Raw genomic sequence first — 23,102 nt, 5'->3', positions numbered from 1 at the left:
GCTAAACTATTTTGCAGCCTAGGCAAGACCTGCTACTTTTACTCCCCCCCCTCCCCCCCCGCAAAAAAAAAATAAACAAAAAAACTTCACCTGTAATTCTACTTCACCCCTTTTAGCACACATCCTCTTTCCCCTCAAATGTTTGACCTTAGCACAAATCCTATCCCCCAAATCCCCTTCCCATCATAAATCACCCTAAATCCCTCCTCCTAGCACAACCCCCATCAAACTACCATTCCCAACATAAATCTTTCCTTCCCACCCAAATCCCCCCTCGTAGCACAAATCCTCCCTCCTAGCACAACCCTTCCCAAACCCTCTAATAGCACAATTTCCCTCCTAACACAAATCTCCCCTCCCAATCCCCCCTCCTAGCACAAATCTCCCTACCCAACCCCCCCCTCATAGCACAAATTCCGCCCAATATAATCTCCAAGCACAAATCCCCACCCTAATCCTCCCTCCTAGCACTCATCTTCCCCCCCAATCCTCCCTCCTAGCACAACCCCCCCCTCCCCAATCCCCTCTCCTGGAAACAATTCCCCCTCCAAATATAAATTCCCCTCAATCCCCCTCCTAGCACAAATCCCCCCTCCTAGCACAACCCCCCCAACCCCCCTCATAGCACAAATTCCCCCCAATATAATTTCCAAGCACAAATTCCCACCCCAATCCTCCCTCCTAGCACAACCCCCCCAATCCCTTCTCCTAGAAACAATTCCCCCCTCCAAGTACAAATTACCCCCAATCCTCCCTCCTAACACAAATCTCCCCAATCCCCCTCCCAGCACTAATCCTCTTACTTCAATCCCCCACCTAGAAAAAATTCCCCCAAATCCCTCCTCTAGCTAAAACCCTTCTAAATTACCCTTCCTGACATAAAATCCTCCCACCTTACTCAAATCACCTCCCCTTTTAGCACAAATCCCCCCACACCCCACAAACCTCCTTCCTACTCGTAGTACAAATTCCCACTTCTCCCCCATTATCCCCATTACCCTTCCCAGCACAAATAGCCCCCATCCCCCCTCCTACACAAACCTCTTATCTCACCACAAATGGTTGTTACCCCCCCCCCCTTTTTCATTGTGCACAGTTCCCCTGGCCGGTTAGTCCTCCCCATTCTGAACATACAGGCTGGAAATCAAGTAGAGGTGCGGGTTCTGCTGTGCTCTCACTCCTATCAGTGTAGTGATCCTCTATACAGCAGATGACACAGGATGGCTCTTGGATCAGGCTGTACACAGTTTGATGACCCCACTCTTTATCTCCTCCAATAATCGCTCATCTCTTGGCAGCAGAGATTTAGGAATGAATCAAACACTGAACATCGTTCCACTGACAGGAGTGAGAGAGCACAGCTGGCATATCCTGGCTCTCTCCTGTCATTTCCCGTTTGCAGGCTTCACTGCTTTACGCTGCTCTCCCCTTGTCCCAGCCATGAGTGTGGGGATGGGGGAAGGCACTCAGCGGCCATGGAAAGACCGGCCTGGGGGTAACTACTGAAATCGGGGGGGGGGAGGCCCTAGCTCACCCAAATACCCCCCTAGATCCAGACATGGTGGAAAGTAAGGAAACCAGTGGCCGTGGCCATGGGAGGACTGACCATTTGGAAACTCGGGCACTGCCCGAGGGCCCGGGGTCAGAAGGGGGCCCCATGAGATGCCCCTGGTACCTTTTTCATATGCTTTTTTGAGTTTGGGCAAGGACACAGGGGCCCCATGATCCCCTATTGCCCGGGGGCCCCATGAGTTGTCAGTCCGCCCCTGCCTGGAAACACTTGCCGAAATGCACATCACACTTGTGGTGCTATAATTTCCTAATGGCACCCCACACACCTGTATGAGATGCTCATTTTGCCACGCAACAAAACACGTGAAACACGCACACCCTAGGCAACTGCCTAATTGGTCTATTGGTAGCACTTGCCCTGACTACAGCCATTAGCTGCGCCAAGTATTATAATAAATCATTTTATTTTACCAACACACCTACTCCTTTACTAAATATACTTTATTATTCTAACACAATAGAAAATAAAATAGCAATGTTTGGGACTTCACAGGGCAAATATATATTTGTCATATTTCATGGAGGACATGTACCTAGACATTCATTTCAGACTGTCTCCTTATTGTTGGTTGGGCATGGTGTCTGAAAGCATATTTCGAAGTGAGCTTCCTTTGGTCATGCTGACATCTGCAAATAGCTCTCTGGCATATTATCTAATTAGAGTTTGAAAATGAGAGATTCTATACTAAATATCTGCATTCACAGCACCACTGAACACCACTGTGTTCAAGCAAGGACATCAATACGCATAAGAATACATAAGGAATGTCTAGTTTAGTTACAGGTTTTTTTGTGTGTATCATTTCTCATCTACCATAAAATACTTTCAACTAGCTTGCAGGTTATGGCTGTGCATCCACAAAGCCATCTCACTGTTGATGAGTAATAGCGACTGCATCCAACATCTTCAAAACTATAGAAAATACAGAATTCAGCAAAGCAAAAATGCAGTGTAGGACAAATAGTGCACATAACATTTTTCTTAAGGAAACCCCAAAGTGGTATTTACCTCCACTGCCAGCTCCCATGTTTTTTCCATAATGCGTAAGCATGCAATGCATATTTGCACATTATGGTAGACTTACCTGCCAAAGTACTCTACTTCAGCACTGCAGCTGATGTCTTGATCCAGGTAGGACATCTTCAGCCATATTGATTGGCTGTTATGGAGTGAAGTAATTCCAATGCATGCACAGCTCAGTGTACATTCACAAAAAATATTGCTGGCAAGTACACAATTTTTTGGAAAAGGCTAAGTTCACCTTTTGCACCATGTTACATGTTATACCCTCCTCCACCATCAACCCCCCCACCATCTTCTTCCCCACAGGCACTGTCACATTTTAAATCAGTGCCTGCAGAGCTGTGTCATTCATTTACAGGGATTTTGAATGAATGCACTACAAGTCACATCTGTCACCACGGCAAATGGTTTTGTAGTTACCAATGGACAATGAATGCAGAAGTCACTGCTCGCATAGTCCACTAGATCTTCCTTTAGCTCTCCAACTGACTGCCTATAAAGAGGTACAGGCAGGAAGCTGGAGGAAGAGTTTTCGTGAGCCTGATATTGTACTGCAATCCACTACTCAAGGTGGCTCCTGTGGAAAAAAATGAATGCATTTTTTTCTGCAAAATAATGTACATTTATTATTTTTTCAAAGGTGAATATAGCCTTTAAGTGAATTAAAGGTAAACTTCAGGCAGATAGAAAAAGAACATATATTGCAGTTCACCTTTAAAATGAATTGCATGTATATTATATATTAGTAATATTTGTACCTGGATCTGTCCACCAATCAGGCTACTGACATCCAGCAGCACCACCAGACTGGGTGGTGGTCAGTACTGCAAGCCAATCAGGACCTGCTTCATGCACATGTGCTGACAGAGAACATGACGATAGGAAAAAGTAGCAGAGTGAACAGAGCTAATGACTTATCAGTGTTTAGTTTCTTCATTATCCAATTAGGAAGCCAGGGGCAGAGGTCAAACGTAGCCTTCACGGGATTGAGATTGAGCTTTGCAGTCACTTTTGCAGCAATTGTTTTCTTCTTCAGTCAAAATCCTGCGCAATGTCCTTTTTTTCTCTTTCGGTCAGTTTACCATGTTGCCTCTCTTATCAGGCAATGTTTTTTGATACTGTACCTCTCGACATGGCAAATAAATTGGCAACTTCAGTCACAGAGACACCAGCTAAGTGGGCACTCAGTAAGCTCTGACATGTCTCCGTATTATTAGTAGGACATGCAGTAAATGGTGAAAGTGAGGCTTCCCACCTGTTAGCTAGGTGTCTCATCACACAGCGGAAGCAAAAAAATGTTATATCACTTCCGCTTTTGGAGACTAAAAGTGGCCATTTCAATACACATTGTACACAGGCATGTCCACTATTTTCACTATCAGGAAACTCACTCTGAGAAATGTCCTGCAGTCATTGCTGGAGTATGTGCATATAGACAGGAAGTAGCTGCAGAGACAAACAAAGGATGATAAACAGGTGAAAATAAGTATTTTAGTAACAACATAGGTTATGATACACATTGGGGTGGATTTACTAGAGGCAAATGAACTTTGCAGTTGCGCACAGTTACCTTAGACCTCAGTAAATGTACCTTGTTGATTCAAGATTTTTTTTTAGTAATTTTCCTTACCACATTGCATTTAGTAAGAAAAATGAGTGCAACTGCACTTGCAAAGTGCACAGTCTAGTTTCCTTTAGTAAAATGACCTCAGTGCTTTACTGCTCTCCTACTAAAATTGTTATCTCACTAAAAGTCTATGGGCCAGCCCAGGTGAAAATTTACTCTACTTTGCAGTTTGTCCAGTGGGGATGCTGACTGCATTGCCTGATACAAGGGAGAGTACAAAAAATGGTTACTGCCCCAGTCTATAACTGGCTTTTGCAGCAAGGACACATGAATGGGCAAAGCGTTGCTCGTCCATGGGTCCTTGCTGCAAAAGCCAGTTTTAGACTGGGGCAGTGGCCATTTTTTGTACTGTTGAATTGTAGGTGAGTGGGTGCACTAGGACACCCTAGCTGCCATTGTGCTACATGCTGGGTGTCCAGTGTGCTCCTGTGCCTTTAAAGAGGGATGGGATCCCTCAGGTTCACCTGCCCTTGATCTATCTATTAAATACATGTGCCTCTACTATGGGGGCTCTCAAAATTTGAGTTAGGACCACAAAATATCAGGTGCCGTGACGTGGCTCTGTAGCTTATGCATGTATTTGCAAATGTGTGCTAACTAAACCCCTGTTTTTAACGCATACTGTTAGACAAGTTAATTTGGTTATTGGCAAGCTGGCTGGCAAGTTGACCTGGAACTTTTGTTTCTTCTTTTTTTTGACTGATACAAGGGAGAACCTTGAAATCTACATGTAAAATACTGTCATGAAAATTTGGTGTACAAAACATATTAAAGAATATCTAAAGGCATTTTTGTTTCTTTGCGATGGAGCAGGAAATAGTTAAAACCCAACCCAAGAACATAATGGGTAATCCAACATTTCACAGTTAGCTCTGGCATGAGAAGTAAGATTACATCTGTCAATGGGATTTCCACTTGCAGCGCTGAACGCCACTTCTAGCTCTGCAGAAGAGTGAGAAGTTGATGTACTGGTGATACCGGTAAAGGTAATACACAAATTTTAAAGAAACAGGTTGAATACACTTTTAATATGAAGCATACCTTAAAAATAATAAACTGTACAATACTAATTCAAGATCTCTACTACTGAAAATACATCATAGCACCCCTTAAAGCTACACAGATTGCTGTGTAAGTGAGGCAGCTAAACCAGAAGGTAATAAAGAAATCCTTTTAATTATCAGTTCAGGAAATTGTCTCTGGAATAGCAGCTGTTCTATCCAAAGTAGCAGAATTGCATGAGAACCATATTCTGAGTGATCGCTATTGTGTGGTAGCAGCAATACGTGTCATGTTCTTGCTTACTACCCTTCCACCTGCTGTTTCAAATCAAATCCTAATCTTTCTTTTATAGGTTCATATAGTTTTGTAGAACATCAAGAACCTATACTTCTGTATTTCTATAAGAACTGTGAATGTATTGTAGACCTGTAGTCACCTTTGCCTAAGCTGCATGTTTTACCTTTGATATAAACATCAGTAGTAGGGATGATGCTCTCTAATTTTCCAGCTATACAACCTGCTGTGAACAGCAACAATATTTGAAAAATATAGAACATGAGAGGTATAGCTTGAGACAATAGCAAGGCTTCCAGGAATAATACATGACAATGAAATAAATACAATATATGTACATGCATTGTAATACAAAACGAGTAATAGCATATTGACTATTTTTTCAACATGATTTCAAATTACCATTTTCTATAAGAACGGAATGGAAATAATATTGAAATGCACATCGGCCAATTTAAAAATAAAGACTCTAAAGTAATATTTTAGAGCTTTGATATAGTGCCATTAAAGTAGATGGCCCTGTATGAGCATGTCCTTAGGTGTACAGAATCTTTTTTTTTTTTTTGTTTTCTGCTCTGGCATATGCAAATTGTGGATTATATAGTGGATGTTGTCAGGGCTGGTGCAAGAATTTTGCCTACACAGGTAAAAGTGCATTTTGCTCTCTCCCCCTTCCTTCAGCTACCCTGCACTGGTACTGCTGCCCAACCCCCCCAACTTCCAGTCACCCCATGCTGATACTGCAACCCCCCAATCCTCCTGTGCCACCCCACACTGGTACTGCTAGCCCTTCCGCTGTCCTCCACCGACCCCATGCTGATACTGCTGTATCCCCCACAGCATCCGGAGAGCTCATGGTGGTACGTCTGTACACACCCTCATCTCCAGGGACCCCGTGCTGGTCCTGCTAGACCCCCCATCATCCAGCCTCCCTGCACTGGTACTGCTAGACCCCAGTGTTCTCCAGCAACCCCGCACTGGTGTTGTTAGACCCCTCCTCTGTCCTTCAGCCACTGCATGCTGGTTTTGCTGTACCCCTCAGCATCCAGTGACCCCGCTGGTACCCCCCCAATTCCCTAAGTGGCTGGGGACTCGGATTGTACTGCCCACAACCCTCATCCTGGCACCCTAGGGTGGCTGGCGCCAGCTCTGCCAGCCAGCGTGGTCTGGAGATGAGGTTCCTGTCCCTAGGGGAGATGGGGGTTCCTGTTCCTAAAGAAGATGGGGTCCTTTTCCCTAGAGGAGATGGGGTTCCTGTCTCCAGGGGAGACTGAGTCCCTGTACCTAGGTGAAATGGGGTCCCTGTCCGGGGTGGGGTAAAGAATGCTGTATGGGGGAGATGTGACCGAGGTGCAGGGTCAGGTTGATGAAGTGCGGGTACTAAATCCTGGGCAGCATGGTTTGGCTGTGCCACCCGTGTGTGCCTCGCTGTTGTAGTTGGTGAGGAAGCATACAGGTCTGCGGCCGGCCACCCTCTAAGCACTTGCTGTCAGGGATCTCCTCGATCCCTGCCGCGATGGTCCCGGCGCAGGCGCAGTGCACTAGGTCCGGGCCGGCCGCGGCTTTCGAGTTCGCGCATGCGCAGTAGAAGCCGCGGCCGCCCACTGGGCACCAATGGCAGCGCAGGGCGGGATATTTAAATGGCCCTGAGCTGTCATTCAGTGCCTTCTGGTCTTCCCTGCATCCTGTGAACCTGTGAACCTGTACCTTTGTAAGTTTTGACCCGGATTGTACCTGACCTTGCTGCTTTCTCCTATTCTGACCCTTGCTTTGCCTGACCTCTCTCTTGAATGCCCCTGATTGGATTTGACCTGCTGTTGCTGACCTGGCGTGTGACCCGACCATTCTATGCCCGCTGCCTTGTACCTTGCCGTCCTCTCTGTTACCGACCCGGCCCGTCTGACCTTGCTCATCCATCCATCCATCCCTTGCAGTGGGGTCTTCTGACCTCCTCACATCAGACTCTTCCCCGTGGGAGCCCTTGGCGCATACCACTACCACTGACGGACGCACCCAGTAGCCACGACCTGGTCTCAGGGGGCTCCAAGTCCATCCCCACCATCAGGGGCCCTGGTGAACAAGCACCCTGGGACTTAGATTCCGTGCGCTGGGGACGCCTATTCAGTGGAGTGCTAGTGGTACCGCCAGGCGGTCCCTTACACTACCAGAAGGCCATGACTGAGTCTAGAGGAGGGCCCTCGCCGCTTGAGGAGATCTGCAGGCACCTGTCTAATTTGACACAGGCCGTATCGGCCCTGCAGGATAGATGTCAGCAGATTGAAACCCAATTCCAGACCTGCACTATATCCGTTCCTGCCCCACAGGCCGCGGTCCCCGCACCCCCAGCCGTAGCAGCCCCTGTGCTGGTATCTGGGGCATCCGCACCACTCCCGGCGGCCGAACCCCGAGTACCCTTACCGGAACGTTTCCACAGGGACCGCACACGCTTCAGATCATTCCGCGAGTCCTGTCTTCTCTATTTTGAGTTACAACCCCGGACCTTAGTGACTGAATCCGTGAAGGTGGGGTCGTCATCTCCCTCCTGCAGGGTGAACCCCAAGACTGGGCCCACCGATTACGGGGAAAAAATGACCCTCACCTTAGTTCGGTTGACAATTTTTTTGATGCAATGGCCATCCTTTATGATGACCCACAGCGGGCAGCTTCTGCTGAAGCTACTTTGTACACGCTCCAGCAAGGCCGCCGAGCGGCTGAGTTTAGGCGCTGGATGGGGGACACATGCTGGAACGAGTTCGCACTCCTGCATCAGTTCCGTATAGGCCTATCAGAAGGCCTGAAAGATGAGCTCGCCCGGGTGGAGGTACCTGAGACTTTAGAGGACTTAATAGCACTGATCATTAAAATTGACCGTAGACTGCGGGAACGCAGGTTTGAGAGGTCCGGCCAGGGTCATGGAAATCCCTGGGGGTCATTTCAAGGTCCCAGTCAAGCACCTAGGCCAAACATCCAGAACCGGCCACCTGGAGATTTCCCTGAACCCATGCAACTCGGCCTGGCACGGCCTAAACTATCCCCAGAGGAACATCAGCGCAGACGATCCCAGAACCTGTGCCTCTACTGTGGTGAAGCTGGTCATATGGTACGATCCTGCCCGCAGAAACTGAGTAAGTGCACCTCTTCTTCCTTATCCATTGGCAATGTTGGTCCATCCCAATACTTAATGGTACCCCTTTCCTTTCCAGTCATTCTGGGGCTCCCATGGTTACGGGCCCATAACCCCCAGATTGACTGGGAGACCGGAGTAATCTCGTTCCCTTCCCCATACTGTCGGGTATACTGCCGCACTTCGGGCCCGGGGGTCCCCCAAATCCTCCTGTGCTCTGAGGGGGAAGCTGAATTAAAACAAGTAATCCCTGCAGTCTACCATGAGTTTCTAGATGTGTTCAGCAAACGGGGAGCCGATACTCTACCCCCCCACCGCCCTTATGACTGTCCCGTTGACCTGTTACCCGGCTCAGAAATTCCTTTTGGGCGAATCTTCCCCCTTTCAGAGCTCGAATTGGGGGCCCTAAAGGAATATATCAAGGACAGCCTCCAGAAGGGGTTCATCCGCCCCTCCACTTCACCGGCGGGGGCGGGAATTTTCTTTGTTGAAAAGAAAGACAAAACCTGAAGGCTGTGTATCGATTACAGGGAATTGAACAGGGTCACGATAAAGAAGTTACCTACTGCCGTTAGTACCAGAGTTGTTCCAAAGTTTAAAGACAGCAGTGGTTTTTACCAAGCTGGATCTGAGGGGGGCGTACAACTTGATTCGCATAAGGGAGGGGGACGAGTGGAAGACGGCCTTCCGCACCCGCTTCGGCCATTTTGAATATCTGGTCATGCCGTTCGGGCTGTGTAATGCTCCGGCCACGTTTCAACACTTTGTGAATGATATTTTTAGGGACTTTCTGGATGTCTTTGTTATCGTTTATTTAGACGACATTCTGATTTTCTCCCTGTCTTTGGGGGAACACAGAATACATGTAGCAAAGGTATTGGGGCGATTGCGGCAGCATGGGTTGTACGCCAAGGCAGAGAAATGTTGTTTTGAACAATCCAGCATTGCCTTCTTGGGCCTGATTATCTCCACCGCGGGGGTCGCGATGGATCCCCAGAAAGTCGCTGCAATACTGGATTGGTCTGAACCCACAGACAGGAAAGGCGTCCAACGATTCATCGGTTTTGCTAATTTTTACCGGAAGTTCATCAAGAACTTCTCGGGTCTGGTCTCCCCCATTACTCAGCTAACAAAGCTGGGAACCCGGTTCAGATGGACACCAGAGGCGCAGGAAGCTTTTGAAGCCTTGAAGAAGCTGTTCACTTCGGCACCCATTTTGGGTCACCCAGACGCCGCCCTGCCCTATATCTTGGAAGTAGATGCATCGGAGAATGCGGTAGGTTCCATCCTCTCCCAGCGGAAAGGCACCAAGGAACTGCTCCATCCTGTAGCATTCTTCTCACGGAAGCTTACCCCAGCGGAGAAGAATTATGATATCGGTGATCGAGAGCTACTAGCGATCAAAACGGCGTTAGAGGAATGGAGGTACCTGCTGCAAGGTGCGGTGCACCCCATCTTAATATTTACTGACCACAAGAACTTAGAATATCTGAGAACCGCCAAGCGTCTACGCCCGCGACAGGCGAGATGGGCACTATTCTTTTCAAGATTCAACTTCCACATTACGTACCGGCCTGGATCAAAGAACACTAAGCCGGATGCGTTATCACGGATGTACGAGGACGCCAAGGAGATCCCAGTACCCGACACCATCCTGTCCTCGGGTAACTTCTTGGCCCTTCAGTCGGACCTTCGTTCCAAGCTAATGGAGGCATCCACAACCTTCTCTACCCCAGGCGGAGGGCCGCTCCAGAACAAGGGGGGACTCCTATGGAGGGAAGATCGAATTGTGGTGCCGGAGGAAGCCCGAACCCTGGTCTTGGGGCATTGCCATGACCACCCGATGGCGGGGCACTTTGGCCCAGAAAAGACCCTGGAACTTCTCCGACGCTCATTCTGGTGGCCAGACATGGCTAAAGATTGTAAGGGCTATGTAAGGTCCTGTATCACCTGCCAGAAGAACAAGCCAGCAAGGAACAAAGTTTGGGGTCTGCTGCGACCCTTACCTGTTCCTGAATGGCCTTGGCAAAAGATCTCATTAGATTTTATAGTCGAGCTTCCGCCATCCCTAGACCACACGGCAATCCTGGTGGTCGTGGACCGCTTGTCCAAGATGGCCCTCTTCATCCCGTTGAAGAAAACCCCCTCGGCGGCCGAGACCGCGCGAGTCTTCATTCGTGAGGTAGTAAGGCTGCATGGGGTCCCCGAAGACATTGTCTCGGACCGGGGGGTCCAGTTCACGTCAAGATTTTGGAGAGCACTGTGCAAAGCCCTGGACATCAAATTGTCTCTCTCCTCTGCATTCCACCCTCAAACTAACGGTCAAACCGAAAGGACCAATCAGACCCTAGAGCAATACTTAAGATGCTATACTTCGTTTACTCAAGATGACTGGATGCCACTTCTACCTCTAGCGGAATTTGCGTACAACAACGCCCGCCACTCAGCGACGGGACAGTCCCCGTTCTTTGCCAACTATGGCTTTCACCCAGTCTTCCTCCCGGATTTGGTCTCGGAATGCCCAGTACCAGCAACGCAAGATGTGGTAACGTTTTTCTCCGCGAACAATAAGAAGCTTCAAGAGGCCATCAGTCGGGCCCAGGAAGACTACAGGAAGGCATTCAACAGGAAACTGAGAGGAGATCTGGTGTTGCGGCCTGGGGAGAAGGTTTGGCTAGCGACGTCCAATTTAAAGATGCTTTGCCCGTCAAAGAAATTGGGACCCAAATTTATAGGCCCCTTCTGCATTAAACGGATGGTTAACGAAGTGGCCTACGAACTCGTCCTCCCTGATACGCTCAAGATCCACCCAGTCTTCCATGTGTCCCTGCTGAAGCCAGTGGTCCCAGATGCCTTCCCTGACCGGGAATCTAGACCCCCGGAAGCCATAACGGTCGAGGGAGAAGAAGAATTTGAGGTTGAAACAATCCTGAAGTGTCGAAGGAGGGGAGGCCAGACCCAATTCCTTATCAAATGGAAGGGCTAGGGCCCTGAGGACAATTCTTGGGAACCAGCCCATAATGTCCATGCACCCAGACTTGTCCGGAGGTTTTTTCGCGATCACCCGTGGTGGAGAGATCGGGTGGGCATCCGGAGGCTGCCCGTAGGAGGGGGGCAATGTCAGGGATCTCCTCGATCCCTGCCGCGATGGTCCCGGCGCAGGCGCAGTGCACCTCCCTGTGCAGGGACACGGGCACTAGGTCCGGGCCGGCCGCGGCGTTCAAGTTCGCACATGCGCAGTAGAAGCCGCGGCCGCCCGCTGGGCACCAATGGCAGCGCAGGGCGGGATATTTAAATGGCCCTGAGCTGTCATTCAGTGCCTTCTGGTCTTCCCTGCATCCTGTGAACCTGTGAACCTGTACCTTTGTAAGTTTTGACCCGGATTGTACCTGACCTTGCTGCTTTCTCCTATTCTGACCCTTGCTTTGCCTGACCTCTCTCTTGAATGCCCCTGATTGGATTTGACCTGCTGTTGCTGACCTGGCGTGTGACCCGACCATTCTATGCCCGCTGCCTTGTACCTTGCCGTCCTCTCTGTTACCAACCCGGCCCGTCTGACCTTGCTCATCCATCCATCCATCCCTTGCAGTGGGGTCTTCTGACCTCCTCACATCAGACTCTTCCCCGTGGGAGCCCTTGGCGCATACCACTACCACTGACTGACGCACCCAGTAGCCACGACCTGGTCTCGGGGGGCTCCAAGTCCATCCCCACCATCAGGGGCCCTGGTGAACAAGCACCCTGGGACTTAGATTCCGTGCGCTGGGGACGCCTATTCAGTGGAGTGCTAGTGGTACCGCCAGGCGGTCCCTTACACTTGCTCATGGTCACCTGGGCTTCTTTCAGCAGCAGCACAGACAGGGTAATCAGCATGAGAGAACGCATCCTGTGCTCCATGGGCTCTCAGAGGGAGATCTGTGTATGATGGGGGGTGCTGGGAGACAAGCCTGCGGTATCCTCCGGGGATCTGGAAGTCATAAGGCTGCGCCAGTGTGCTGGAAGTTCTTTTGTCTGGGAGAAGTGTGCACTGGAGGGCTGTGCCTGGGCTCTGTACAAAGGAAGAATTGGAGGTGACTTAGGGGTCCTGGGTCTCAGGCTAGGGGAGATATTGGACTGAGTGGTGCTCTATGGGGCAGGAGAGAGGGGTCGGTCAGGGACACAGGTGGGAAATTTGAGACTTAATAGCCCTGCTACCCACCCCTGTCCTCCAGCCACCCGGTCTCTGATACTGCTACCCAACTCCCAATCCCCAAGTGGATGGAGATTCATATTTTACCGCTCTCCCCCCCTTACTGGTGCCTGAAGATGGCTGCCTTTGCTGTCTGGCGCCAGCCCTGGTTGTCAGAATATGTCTGCCTCCGCTTCGTGTCAAAGTTACATTTTTAAATTACATTAGTAGGAAAGCCAAATATAATCCTATAACTATAGTTAGTATGGGTAAAATTAGTTTTAGTATTTTTCAAGCAGAGCTCTCATCTCCTACTAAATGGAATTGTGTGCAATTACCGTGAAATGCTATATGCATACTATTTTTCAATGGATCCTGAATAATAAACAGATTGATACACTCAGGCCACTTTTATCCATGAACAAAAGGATTGTATACCTAGGCAATTTGTGGATACACTTCATGCAAAGAGCTTCATTGTCATACTGCGTCAGTTTAAAATATGTTGCACTTCAAATTGCATTAACATTAACATGGTTCAGACTTTATACCACTTCTGAAACAAGAAAAAGCTTTTAATTTTGCTCAGTGTACTGTAGCCTCCTCTGATCTCTGAAATGCCTCAATATTTAGTTCCATCATGAATACAAATGTATATGGGGTTTATGCGGTTTGTAAAACTTTCATCCAGACTTCCCCATGTTTCATAGCATGATCAGTAGTATAAAATCCCCAAAGTATGTCGGATTTTTTCTTTTTCTTTGAATAAGATCCTCTGTATATTCTAACGTTTGATTTTTACATCTGCATCTTAAAAACTGTATATTATACTGGCGTCTGATACTATTTCAAGAGGTGGCTGGCAGTTCAAATAGGTCATAAAGCTTTGTATTATTGTGTTCATCTTAAATATTTTATTTCGATATCTTACCATATAGCTTAATTCCAAAGCTCAGTTCTTATGAGATAACACCTTAAAAAGGCTGTGACAGGTAGAATGCACAAAGCTGATTAAAGTTGTGTTTTTATCTAACAGCGACTGTCAGTATAGTGTCAAAAGTTAAAAAGGAATATAATAATTTTACCGCCCCTTCGTCACAGTCTATACCATTACATTTGGTGGTAAACTCAAAAGGAAATAGCTTTGTGTTATCTGATCCTTGCACGATGTATTTCCTTTTCTGCTACCGCTCTTCAAAAAACTGCAATGTATTCTTGCAGTTTCCTTCCTGTCTCTTGTATGATTTTGAGCCCAGTGAGTGACATGTGTAAACTTTGACAGAATGAACACTTATGAATGAAAGACACATCCCAGTTGAAATGTAAATTTCCTAATCTCCTAAAAATATGTTATATGTTGCATATCAAGCCATGAAAAAAAACTGTTGTATGACCTAGTAAAAACTAAAGCGGGCCATATACTAGTATATTTATGAACATTTTCAATTAAAAAACATTAATTTGATTTTCTAATGGTTAGTATGATCAAGTTGATGTTCGGGGTTTGACCGCAGTGATGGGAAAATTCAAAGCAGCAGGGCAGAAAATGTTTCTCAAACAGATATCTTAAAGGGAACATAGTTTTCATTCAAGTACTTTCTTTCAGTACTCTTTTACATAAAAAACATTGCAAATCACTTGCATAGCTTAGTTTCTGGCAAATTAAATATTTTGGAATGGAAACATCAGCTTTGCAAATTATATTTATTGCATATTTGTCTCTAGAATGATTTGCCAGGCCTAAATGAAAATTGAATGGGCATTTAAAATGTTTTCTTTTTTAATGCAAACAAAGATACTTCAAGTAAAAGATATGCACACATAAAACTATGCGCCTTGTAGTTTTTCCAGGAAGTCTTCAGTTCAAGACCTGGAACCTGCAGGCACATTGCAGGACCTAAGATTCTCTTTGACCTCTCTGCTTTAGCTCTGCAAGCTTCACAACCCAGAGGTCATATGCTTTACACTCTTAGTAAGTCATTATGCACTATAACATTTATAAAAGGCAGAGAAAATCTTTGCACAGAACAGTGTAGCTTCCCCCTATCCAGACCTATGTTCTCCTTTCTCATTTTTTGACAGCTGCATTTTTTAAATAAGTACAAATGGCTATAAAACTTCCCTATAACATGTCTGCTTCCTGAACACGAAATAAAAAAAGTTCTTAGAGAATTTCCTATGAGGGAATGGTATTATCACTTCTCTTAAAAGGTAGCACTGCTTCATCACCTCCACTAGTACTGAAGAACAGACTAGAGAAGATGATATATGGATAATATAAAATACAGATAATTAATAAAGAAACTTGCAATTTCAGAGTGTTTTAATATTTAAAAAAAAAAAAAAAATATATATATATATATATATATATATATATTAAAGGAACACTTTTTAATCAAGTCAGTTAAACTCCTGGGATATTGATCTGGTCAGTTAAGTAGCAGTTAATCTGTTAATCAGTTTCAGCTGCTTTGGTGTTAATGAAATTACCAACAGTTGCACTAGATGGGCAACAATGAGACAACCCCCTAAACAGGAATACTTTTACAGGTTGAAGCCACTGCCATTTTTTTCCCTACTCATCTTTTCTGACTGTTTTTCACTAGTTTTGCATTCGGCTAGAGTCAGTGTCACTACTGGTAGCATGAGGCGATACCTGGACCCTACAGAGGTTGCACAGGCAGTCCAACTCCTCCAGGATGGCACATCAATACGTGCCATTGTCAGAAGGTTTGCTGTGTCTCCCAGCACAGTCTCAATAGCGTGGAGGAGATTCCAGGAGACAGGCAGTTATTCTAGGAGAGCTGGACAGGGTCGTAGACGGTCCTTAACTCATCAGCAGGACCGGTATATGCTCCTTTGTGCAAGGAGGAACAAGGTGAACACTGCCAAAGCCCTACAAAATGACCTCCAGCAGGCCACTGGTGCGAATGTCTCTGACCAAACAATCAGAAACTGACTTCATGAGGGTGACCTGAGGGCCTGACGTCCTTTAATGGGCCCTATGTCTACTGCCTGGCACCATAGAGCTTGATTGGCATTTGCCATTGAACACAAGAATTGGCAGGTCCGCCACTGGCATCCTGTGCTCTTCACAGATGAGTGCAGGGTCACCCTGAGCACATGTGACAGATGTGAAAGGGTCTGGTGAAGCCATGGAGAACGTTATGCTGCCTGTAACATCGTTCAGCATGACCATTTTGGTGGTGGGCTATTGATGGTCTGGGGAGGCTTATCCATGGAGGGACGCACAGACCTCTACAGGCTAGACAATGGCACCCTGACTGCCATTAGGTATCGGATTAATTCCTTTTACCCATTGTCAGACTATACACTGGTGAAGTGGGTCCTGGGTTCCTCCTGGTGCATGACAATGCCTGGCCTTGTGGCAAGAGTATGCAGGCAGTTCCTGGAGGATAAAGGAATTGATACCATTGAATGGTCCCCATGCTCGCCTGACCTAAATCCAATAGAACACATCTGGAATATCATATTTCAGTCTGCCCGATGCCGCCAGGTGGCACCTCAGACTGTCCAGGAGCTCAGTGAGGCCCTGGTCCAGATCTGGGAGGAAATACCCCAGGACATCATCTGTCATCTCATTAGGAGCATGCCCCAATGTTGTCAGGCATGCATACAAGTACATGGGGGCCATACAAACTACTGCATACCATTTTTAGTTGCTGCAATGAAATTTCAGCAAAATGGACTAACGTGCTGCATAATTTTTTCACTTAGATTTTCGGGGTGTCTTTGAATTCAGTCCTCTGTAGGGTGATAATTTTCATTTCCATCAAACGATGGGGCATCCTTATGTTCCTAACACATTACCCAGTCCATATCAGTATAGATATCCAGCATCATATTTTCCCCATTTCCCAATATATATACTGTACCTGCCAGCAGTGATCGTACGAAAAAAATGCAACAGACTGGTTGCACTGAAGCCGGTCGATATACCGACTTTAGTACAACCAGCCTGCCCATAGATGAAATTATATTTGGCCAGTTCCCGCTGAGCCAGACAAATTTCAGTCCATCTATGGCCGCATTAATCCAGCCATAGTCCTGGTTTATGTTTCATAAAAGGAATAGCGTGTGGCATCTCTGACGAAATTCCACAGTTAATACAGTATTGATTAAAATTTACTTTGGTATATTACCATTTTCTTTGACAAATATACCACATGCTGCTGCTCTCATGTTTGCAGTGAAACTGGACCTTTGGTTAGAAAAAAAAAAGAAAAGTTGCTTCTAGTTTAGTAGTTTTAAACCGTACTCTTGAATTTGCTTCCTTAGTGTGCAGGTTTTTATTCCCATTTGATCTCTCATGCTATAAATGCAATAGAATAGTTTAGGAGTTACAGTATCTTAATTCATATTCTTCATACCTTTTGTGATGAAGAGAGGGGTTATTCTCTTCAAAGATTCTTATAAAAGGGTTAGTAGAAAAGAGTGTGTTTGCTCAGATCAGTGGTTGCTAGGGGGTTTGGGCACCTTGATACAAATTTATATTATTACTGCAAGAAAAGTAAAGTTTTAACATCTGTCTGTACTAAATAAATGTTTGTCTAAGTACTTTACTGACTAAGTTATCTTCTAATTTCAGACAGCAACTTTGTGTTGGGCAACGCTCAGGTGCTGAACTTGTTCCCCATAGTCTATTGCTCAGATGGGTTCTGTGACTTAACTGGCTTCGCCCGGGCTGAGGTGATGCAAAAGAGCTGTGCCTGCAAGTTTCTCTATGGCCAGGAGACCAGTGAGCAGCTTAAAGTCCAGATTCAGAAAGCCCTGGATGAGAAAAGAGAATTTAAGACAGAAATTATTCTCTACAAGAAGAGCGGTGAGTAATAACTGCATGATCTCAATTGCTTTCTTCCTCCAGGATAAAAAAATACATAAATTGCTGTGCCTGGAGACCTTCCACTGAGACGCAGTGCGACGCATGTCCATTGATAGTTCTCAACAAATTGTCTCATTATTTGTACATCAAACAATATCTGTGATTATGGGCAGAAAAAAACAACACAATTATTTTTGCACTATTAGTATATAATGTTGCCTACAATTGTAGAATTGTGTAAAACAGCAGAATATTCTAAATGAGCCATCACTGTATTTGTATTTAAAGATGTTATAGCTATATTATGTGCACAAGGCAACATCTGTTTTGATTTACATAATTTTCTTTCAATCCAGGACAAGTGAACTGGATTTACTAAAGTATGTGAAAGGTCTTTTTCTGCATAGCAAAACAGATTCTCCCATTCATCTAGTCTAAAATAAAAAATTAGTTGGAGTCTCCAGCTGACTGCTGTGCTGTGTGTAATACAGACTGTTCTTTGTAATAATGAAGTCCATACCTGCAAGCATAACATGAGGACAAAATTGAGGTCAAGGAATCTGAGATGAAGAATTTATGACTTGCAATTGGGATCAAAGTAATCTATATTTAATCTATGTACGTGCAACGGTTTTCCACCGCCATCATTTCTGTAGGGACAGTCAGGGTAGTGGTAGAGGTCAGCAAATTGTGTTGAACATATGATATCCACCTATAAATATCATCCAGGTATTTGAACACCTATGCTTGTAAAAGCTGTATCATTGTCCAGTCTCCCATAAACCCACTATAATGCCACAAGCAGAAGGTCTATGACCATGGCTTAAGTTTATCAATACCATTGACTTATGGAGGCTGTCATTGTGGATTGGATACACATGGCCACATCAAATGTTCACCAATCCCCTCTGCAATTCATGGACCTTAAAATAGGGATTGCTATATGAAGAAGTCAACTGTGCATAGGCCTTCCCTGCTTGTCATGTCTTGATCAGTCATGTATTGATCCCATTCCTGTAGAATTTAAGCTATAAATCCTAGCATTTTCCCAGTCATCCATAGACCTATTATAATGTCACAATCAGAAGGTCTATGACCATGGCTTCTATTTGTCATTACCATTGACCTATAGGAGCTGGCATGGTGGTTTGAATAAACATGAAACGCTTAACAATCCTATGTGCAATTCACTTACCTTAGAATAGGGATTATTACATGAAGGCTTCAACTGTGTAAATGTCTTCATTGTTTAGGTATTGATCGGATTCCTGTAGAATTGAACTGTTACTCCTAGCAGCCAACAAGAGTATTTGTATTGTTGTCATAAAATAGTTCAATATTGCAAAACCATGGCCTGGTAACACATAACGTTTTCTACACATTTGGGATTATAAATTAATTTATTGTACAAGAACATCGCTAATCACATCCCTTATAAGTTTACTAACCTGAAGATGTGCAGTGGCAGGACTTCAGGATAGATTTGGAAACAACCCCAGACAGGTAATTTGGAAATCACTGCATTTCACAGAAGGACTGGTTTATGGAAGGCTAAGAGATGCTGTTGTGGGGTGCTTAACCTCATATAGCCATGTTGGAATATAGCAAAAGCAAGCTGCTCCATTTGTTTACTCTACTAGCTGGTTTGTACCCACTACTGCACTGGATATGCAATGCAGTCACTGTACAGAGATAATGCTACACTAGGTTTCATAAGCTTCCGTTATGTAAATGTGAGTTTAAATAGGGTGTACACCAGGTCTACCATCAGGGAATCATTGTTGTATTTCATAAAGGATCTTGAAGTTTCAAAATGATTTACAGTTGCAAAGTTGGACATTTTTTTTTGCATGTAGTGTTTATATCTACTGTAAGGCTTAGCAATTTTGATTTGTTTCAAAGCTGAATTAAGTATCCCTGCTAATTATCATCTAACAAGGATACTACTGTCTATGTGCTTATAAACTGAACCTAAAGTCAGGATCTTACCAGTATAAGCCATCATTCTACCACTTCCAGAACCACCCACCCCTTGTTATCAGGTGGGCACACCCAACATGATATTTTGATGGCAGCAAAGATGTGGTCCCACTACCGGCTAGTACTAACCATCTTACTCTTCATCAGGAGCGGTGCTTTGAGACTGGGCTGTTCTCATGGTAGTATGGAGTATGGTCAGATAAATTTTATTTTACCTATCACGTAGGTAATGAGAAATTGCTGTTGATGTCTGACTAGGTTAGCAGGACAGATAACCTGCTAAGACAGGGGAAAGTATTTAGGTATCACATAAATAATGGTCTCAGGCTAACAATTCATTAGGTAATGTGATGTTTCGGTTGAAACAAAAACAAATAAAATCAAAAATCCGTCAGTCAGTAATTTGTGTTCTTTGAAGGAGGGGGTGTGATTTGTGATGGCCACCCTGCTTTGCAAAGTGTCCCAACAAAGGGGTATATCTCCAAACTCGTATCTAATACAGAAAATACAGAAAGTTATTTGATTGTTCTAAATGAATTGTAAGGTAAATGTGAGATATATCATACTGAAGGTCTCTTCTTCAGAACTTAAAACTTTTCTTAGTCACAGGCTAAGATGTGTTGGGGGTGGGGTTTGCTCTCCTATAAAGCAACCTGGTTGGAGTACAGAGGAGGTCCACTATGTACCATATTTGGACATCACTGGATAATTGTAAAGTGTATTTAAACCCAAGAACATACATTTAATATATCACAATTTACTAGTCCTTAAAACGGGATTCAATCCAAAAGCAAAAAAGTGTATTATATTGCATAATCCTTACATGTGGTGACTGCATTGATTATCTTTGTTAAGCTTTTATTCTTTTATTTTCACCTGGTGATCTGACCAGTAACACACTTCCTGTCTTAGAAGGGCTCCACTCTGGATGGAGGAGCAACATTGTCAATTTGGGGAGAGGGTAGTGTTAAATGCATTAGTAGATTTAGATGGACTCAACTAACAATTTAAAGCCAAACCCCTGCTAACATTTTTCATATAGATACAGCAACATTTTTTTCTTTTGGGATAAATGTTTTAGATCAGTAAAAGCTAATCATTGTAAGCAGTGATAAATGGGTTATCTCAACCCTCGAACTGTCACTTTTGCTGGATAGCTTGGTCTGTTAAAGGCACTTAAAAATAACAGACTTACTGGATGGATTACCAGGTAAAAATAATGGAAAAAGCCTAAAAATAGAAAATTGATGCAGCCACCACATCCAAGAGTTAGTAAGCCACACTATAATATATTTTTGCTTTTGCAGTTTAAAACTGCAGCCAAAAATAGGATAAAAATAGTCCATTAAGGCTGGCCATACATTATACAATTTTCTTGTTTAATCTCCTTTAGATTTACCTTCAGCAGTAGTGCAAGGGCCTTCCTGACTGCATACAAGTTGAAAGTGTTTAGGTTTGACCTCATATTATATGGTTTTGGTAAATCTAAAGGAAAATTGTACACGGAAATTGTATAATGTATGGCCAGCCTAAAGAATAAAATCAAACCAATATTTACTGCAATATTCATGTTCAGTCTAGAGATTTTCCCAACAGTGCATTTTTTTCTGCCACTAGTTGCCTCCAGTCTGAAGGTGAGTATCATTCAACCCTTTTACTCTGAACCCAGGTCATCCAAGACTACCTGCCCCTCCTGTGACTGGACAGTGACAAATGAACCAACACAGTGACGATCTGAAACTCTGCTTTTTCTTCCTCTCAGCATGTGTATTGTCACCACATGGACTGATAGGCTCCCTGTGCTGCTTCTTCCTCTCATACCCCAGCTCTGCTGTACAGGAACTGCAAGATGCTAACATCAGGTCAAATTCAGGTACATACACTGCTTACATTTAAATATACATGAAAGTAGCTAGCTGAACTACAAATACACCTGAAGTTGTTCTTCAATCCAGAATCCTGGACTGTACCTTCATCTAAAGTGAGGCATGATTTGGCCCGTTATTTTGTTTCTGCAGCAAGAGCAGTTGTGACTTTTGGCCAAATGACATGATAAACAGGATTAGTTTAATGCCTTTATGGAGCATCTGGATTCCCTTTATGGATTCTACTGACTTTTGAGTCTCTCGATCTCCAGACTAGTTGTTTGCATGAGGATGGCTGGGTGACCTGGTCCCTAGGATGTACATCATTCCATTTTGTTGCCCCCTCCCCAAATCTTCGATATTTCCCTCACTCTTTCCTTCTTGTCAGGGATGTCACCAGCACCAGGCATGCAGGGCATGTGCCATGTATCTTTTGTGCGGTGCCCTAGGTCCTGGTGCTGAGGCTGTTCATCATTTATTTATTTAACGTTTTGGTGCTGCAGTGCAATGGACACTGCAGGCACCAGTTTGTTCAGACCACATACACTGTGGCACTGGAGCGCCAAGGAAACCTCCCATGAACTCCTCCTTGGCTCTGTGGTGCAATGTCACATAACAGCAAGGGGAGGACTTCCCCCCACTGTGCACTGTAGCTGTATCTGAGGTCTGGTAAGTGGACTTTATGGAGGGAGGGAAAAGATCTTTAATGCAATTCTCTGTAGTTTACATCAAGTTGATCTTTTTTAAATATCTCTAAAAAGATGAAAATTAGTTTTAGTTGTGCCATGCCCTTAACACCATGACATACTGAATATTAGTTTTGTATTTTTGTAAAGGTAATTATTATAACTGATATGCTCTACAGTCTAAAGAGTATTATTTCATTGTGAAAAAAAAATATTTAAGTTGTTGCTGGAGTGATCTGTGACTAATTACTTTCTTTGAATTTGATATAGAAGCTTTACAAAAATGAATAAAAACAAAAAGCAAAATACAGTGCACACAAAACATTTCTCTGTGATATCCCTGAATATAAGATTGAATACAAACTTGTTCACAAAGAACAGCTCTTACCTCAAATTATGATCTCTAGAACCCTGGTGCCTAGTCTGTAGCCCATTGGCATTTGATGTATGGCCCTTGGGGTTCCTGCAAAGAACAGTCTGTGTTTTCCTTAACTGGGCAATTGATTTGTAAGGAGGCTGTAATTACAGTAAAATTTTGCAATTTGTCTCCAGCCTATGACTATCTTCTGAAGCATGTCCTCAGGCACCAGCAAGCCCTATAGCATGTTTATTGTGTCAGACCATCTCCTGCAGCATGTCTTCAGTCTCTGATCATCTCCTGTGGCATGCCCTGGAGTCGGTAACCATCTCCTTTTGAATTTCTGCAGTTTCTTCAGCTGTAGTGTTTCATTCACTGCACTTCGGTGATGTTAGGGGCCACAGTTGAGGCCCCCTATATCAGAACTGTTTCCCATTACCATTCTAGAAAATGAATAAGGTCATGATGACTCCTGTTAACAAAGGAGAGAATAATGTGGTTGTGTCAGATTCCCCAGTGACTACATAACTCATTAACTGAACTGTTAACAGGCACTGCT

General features: G+C 44.7%; 1 protein-coding gene across 1 annotated transcript in view; it reads left to right on the top strand.

The window, feature by feature from the left end:
• Nucleotides 1–23,102, top strand: part of LOC149474119 (voltage-gated delayed rectifier potassium channel KCNH8-like) — a 625,264-nt gene that overhangs the window by 213,642 nt on the left and 388,520 nt on the right. Inside the window, exon 2 of the mRNA XM_089671799.1 lies at nt 17,421–17,654. Within this exon, the coding sequence (XP_089527925.1) occupies nt 17,421–17,654 (234 nt within the window). The remainder of the gene's footprint in view (nt 1–17,420; nt 17,655–23,102) is intronic.

The sequence above is a fragment of the Staurois parvus genome, unplaced genomic scaffold, assembly GCF_062004578.1.
Source record: "Staurois parvus isolate SC_StPar_1 unplaced genomic scaffold, SC_StPar_1.0 ptg000011l, whole genome shotgun sequence".
Taxonomy (NCBI): Eukaryota; Metazoa; Chordata; class Amphibia; order Anura; family Ranidae; genus Staurois; species Staurois parvus.
The sequence above is the reverse complement of the archived record's forward strand: the minus strand, read 5'-3'. Positions and strand labels throughout refer to the sequence as shown.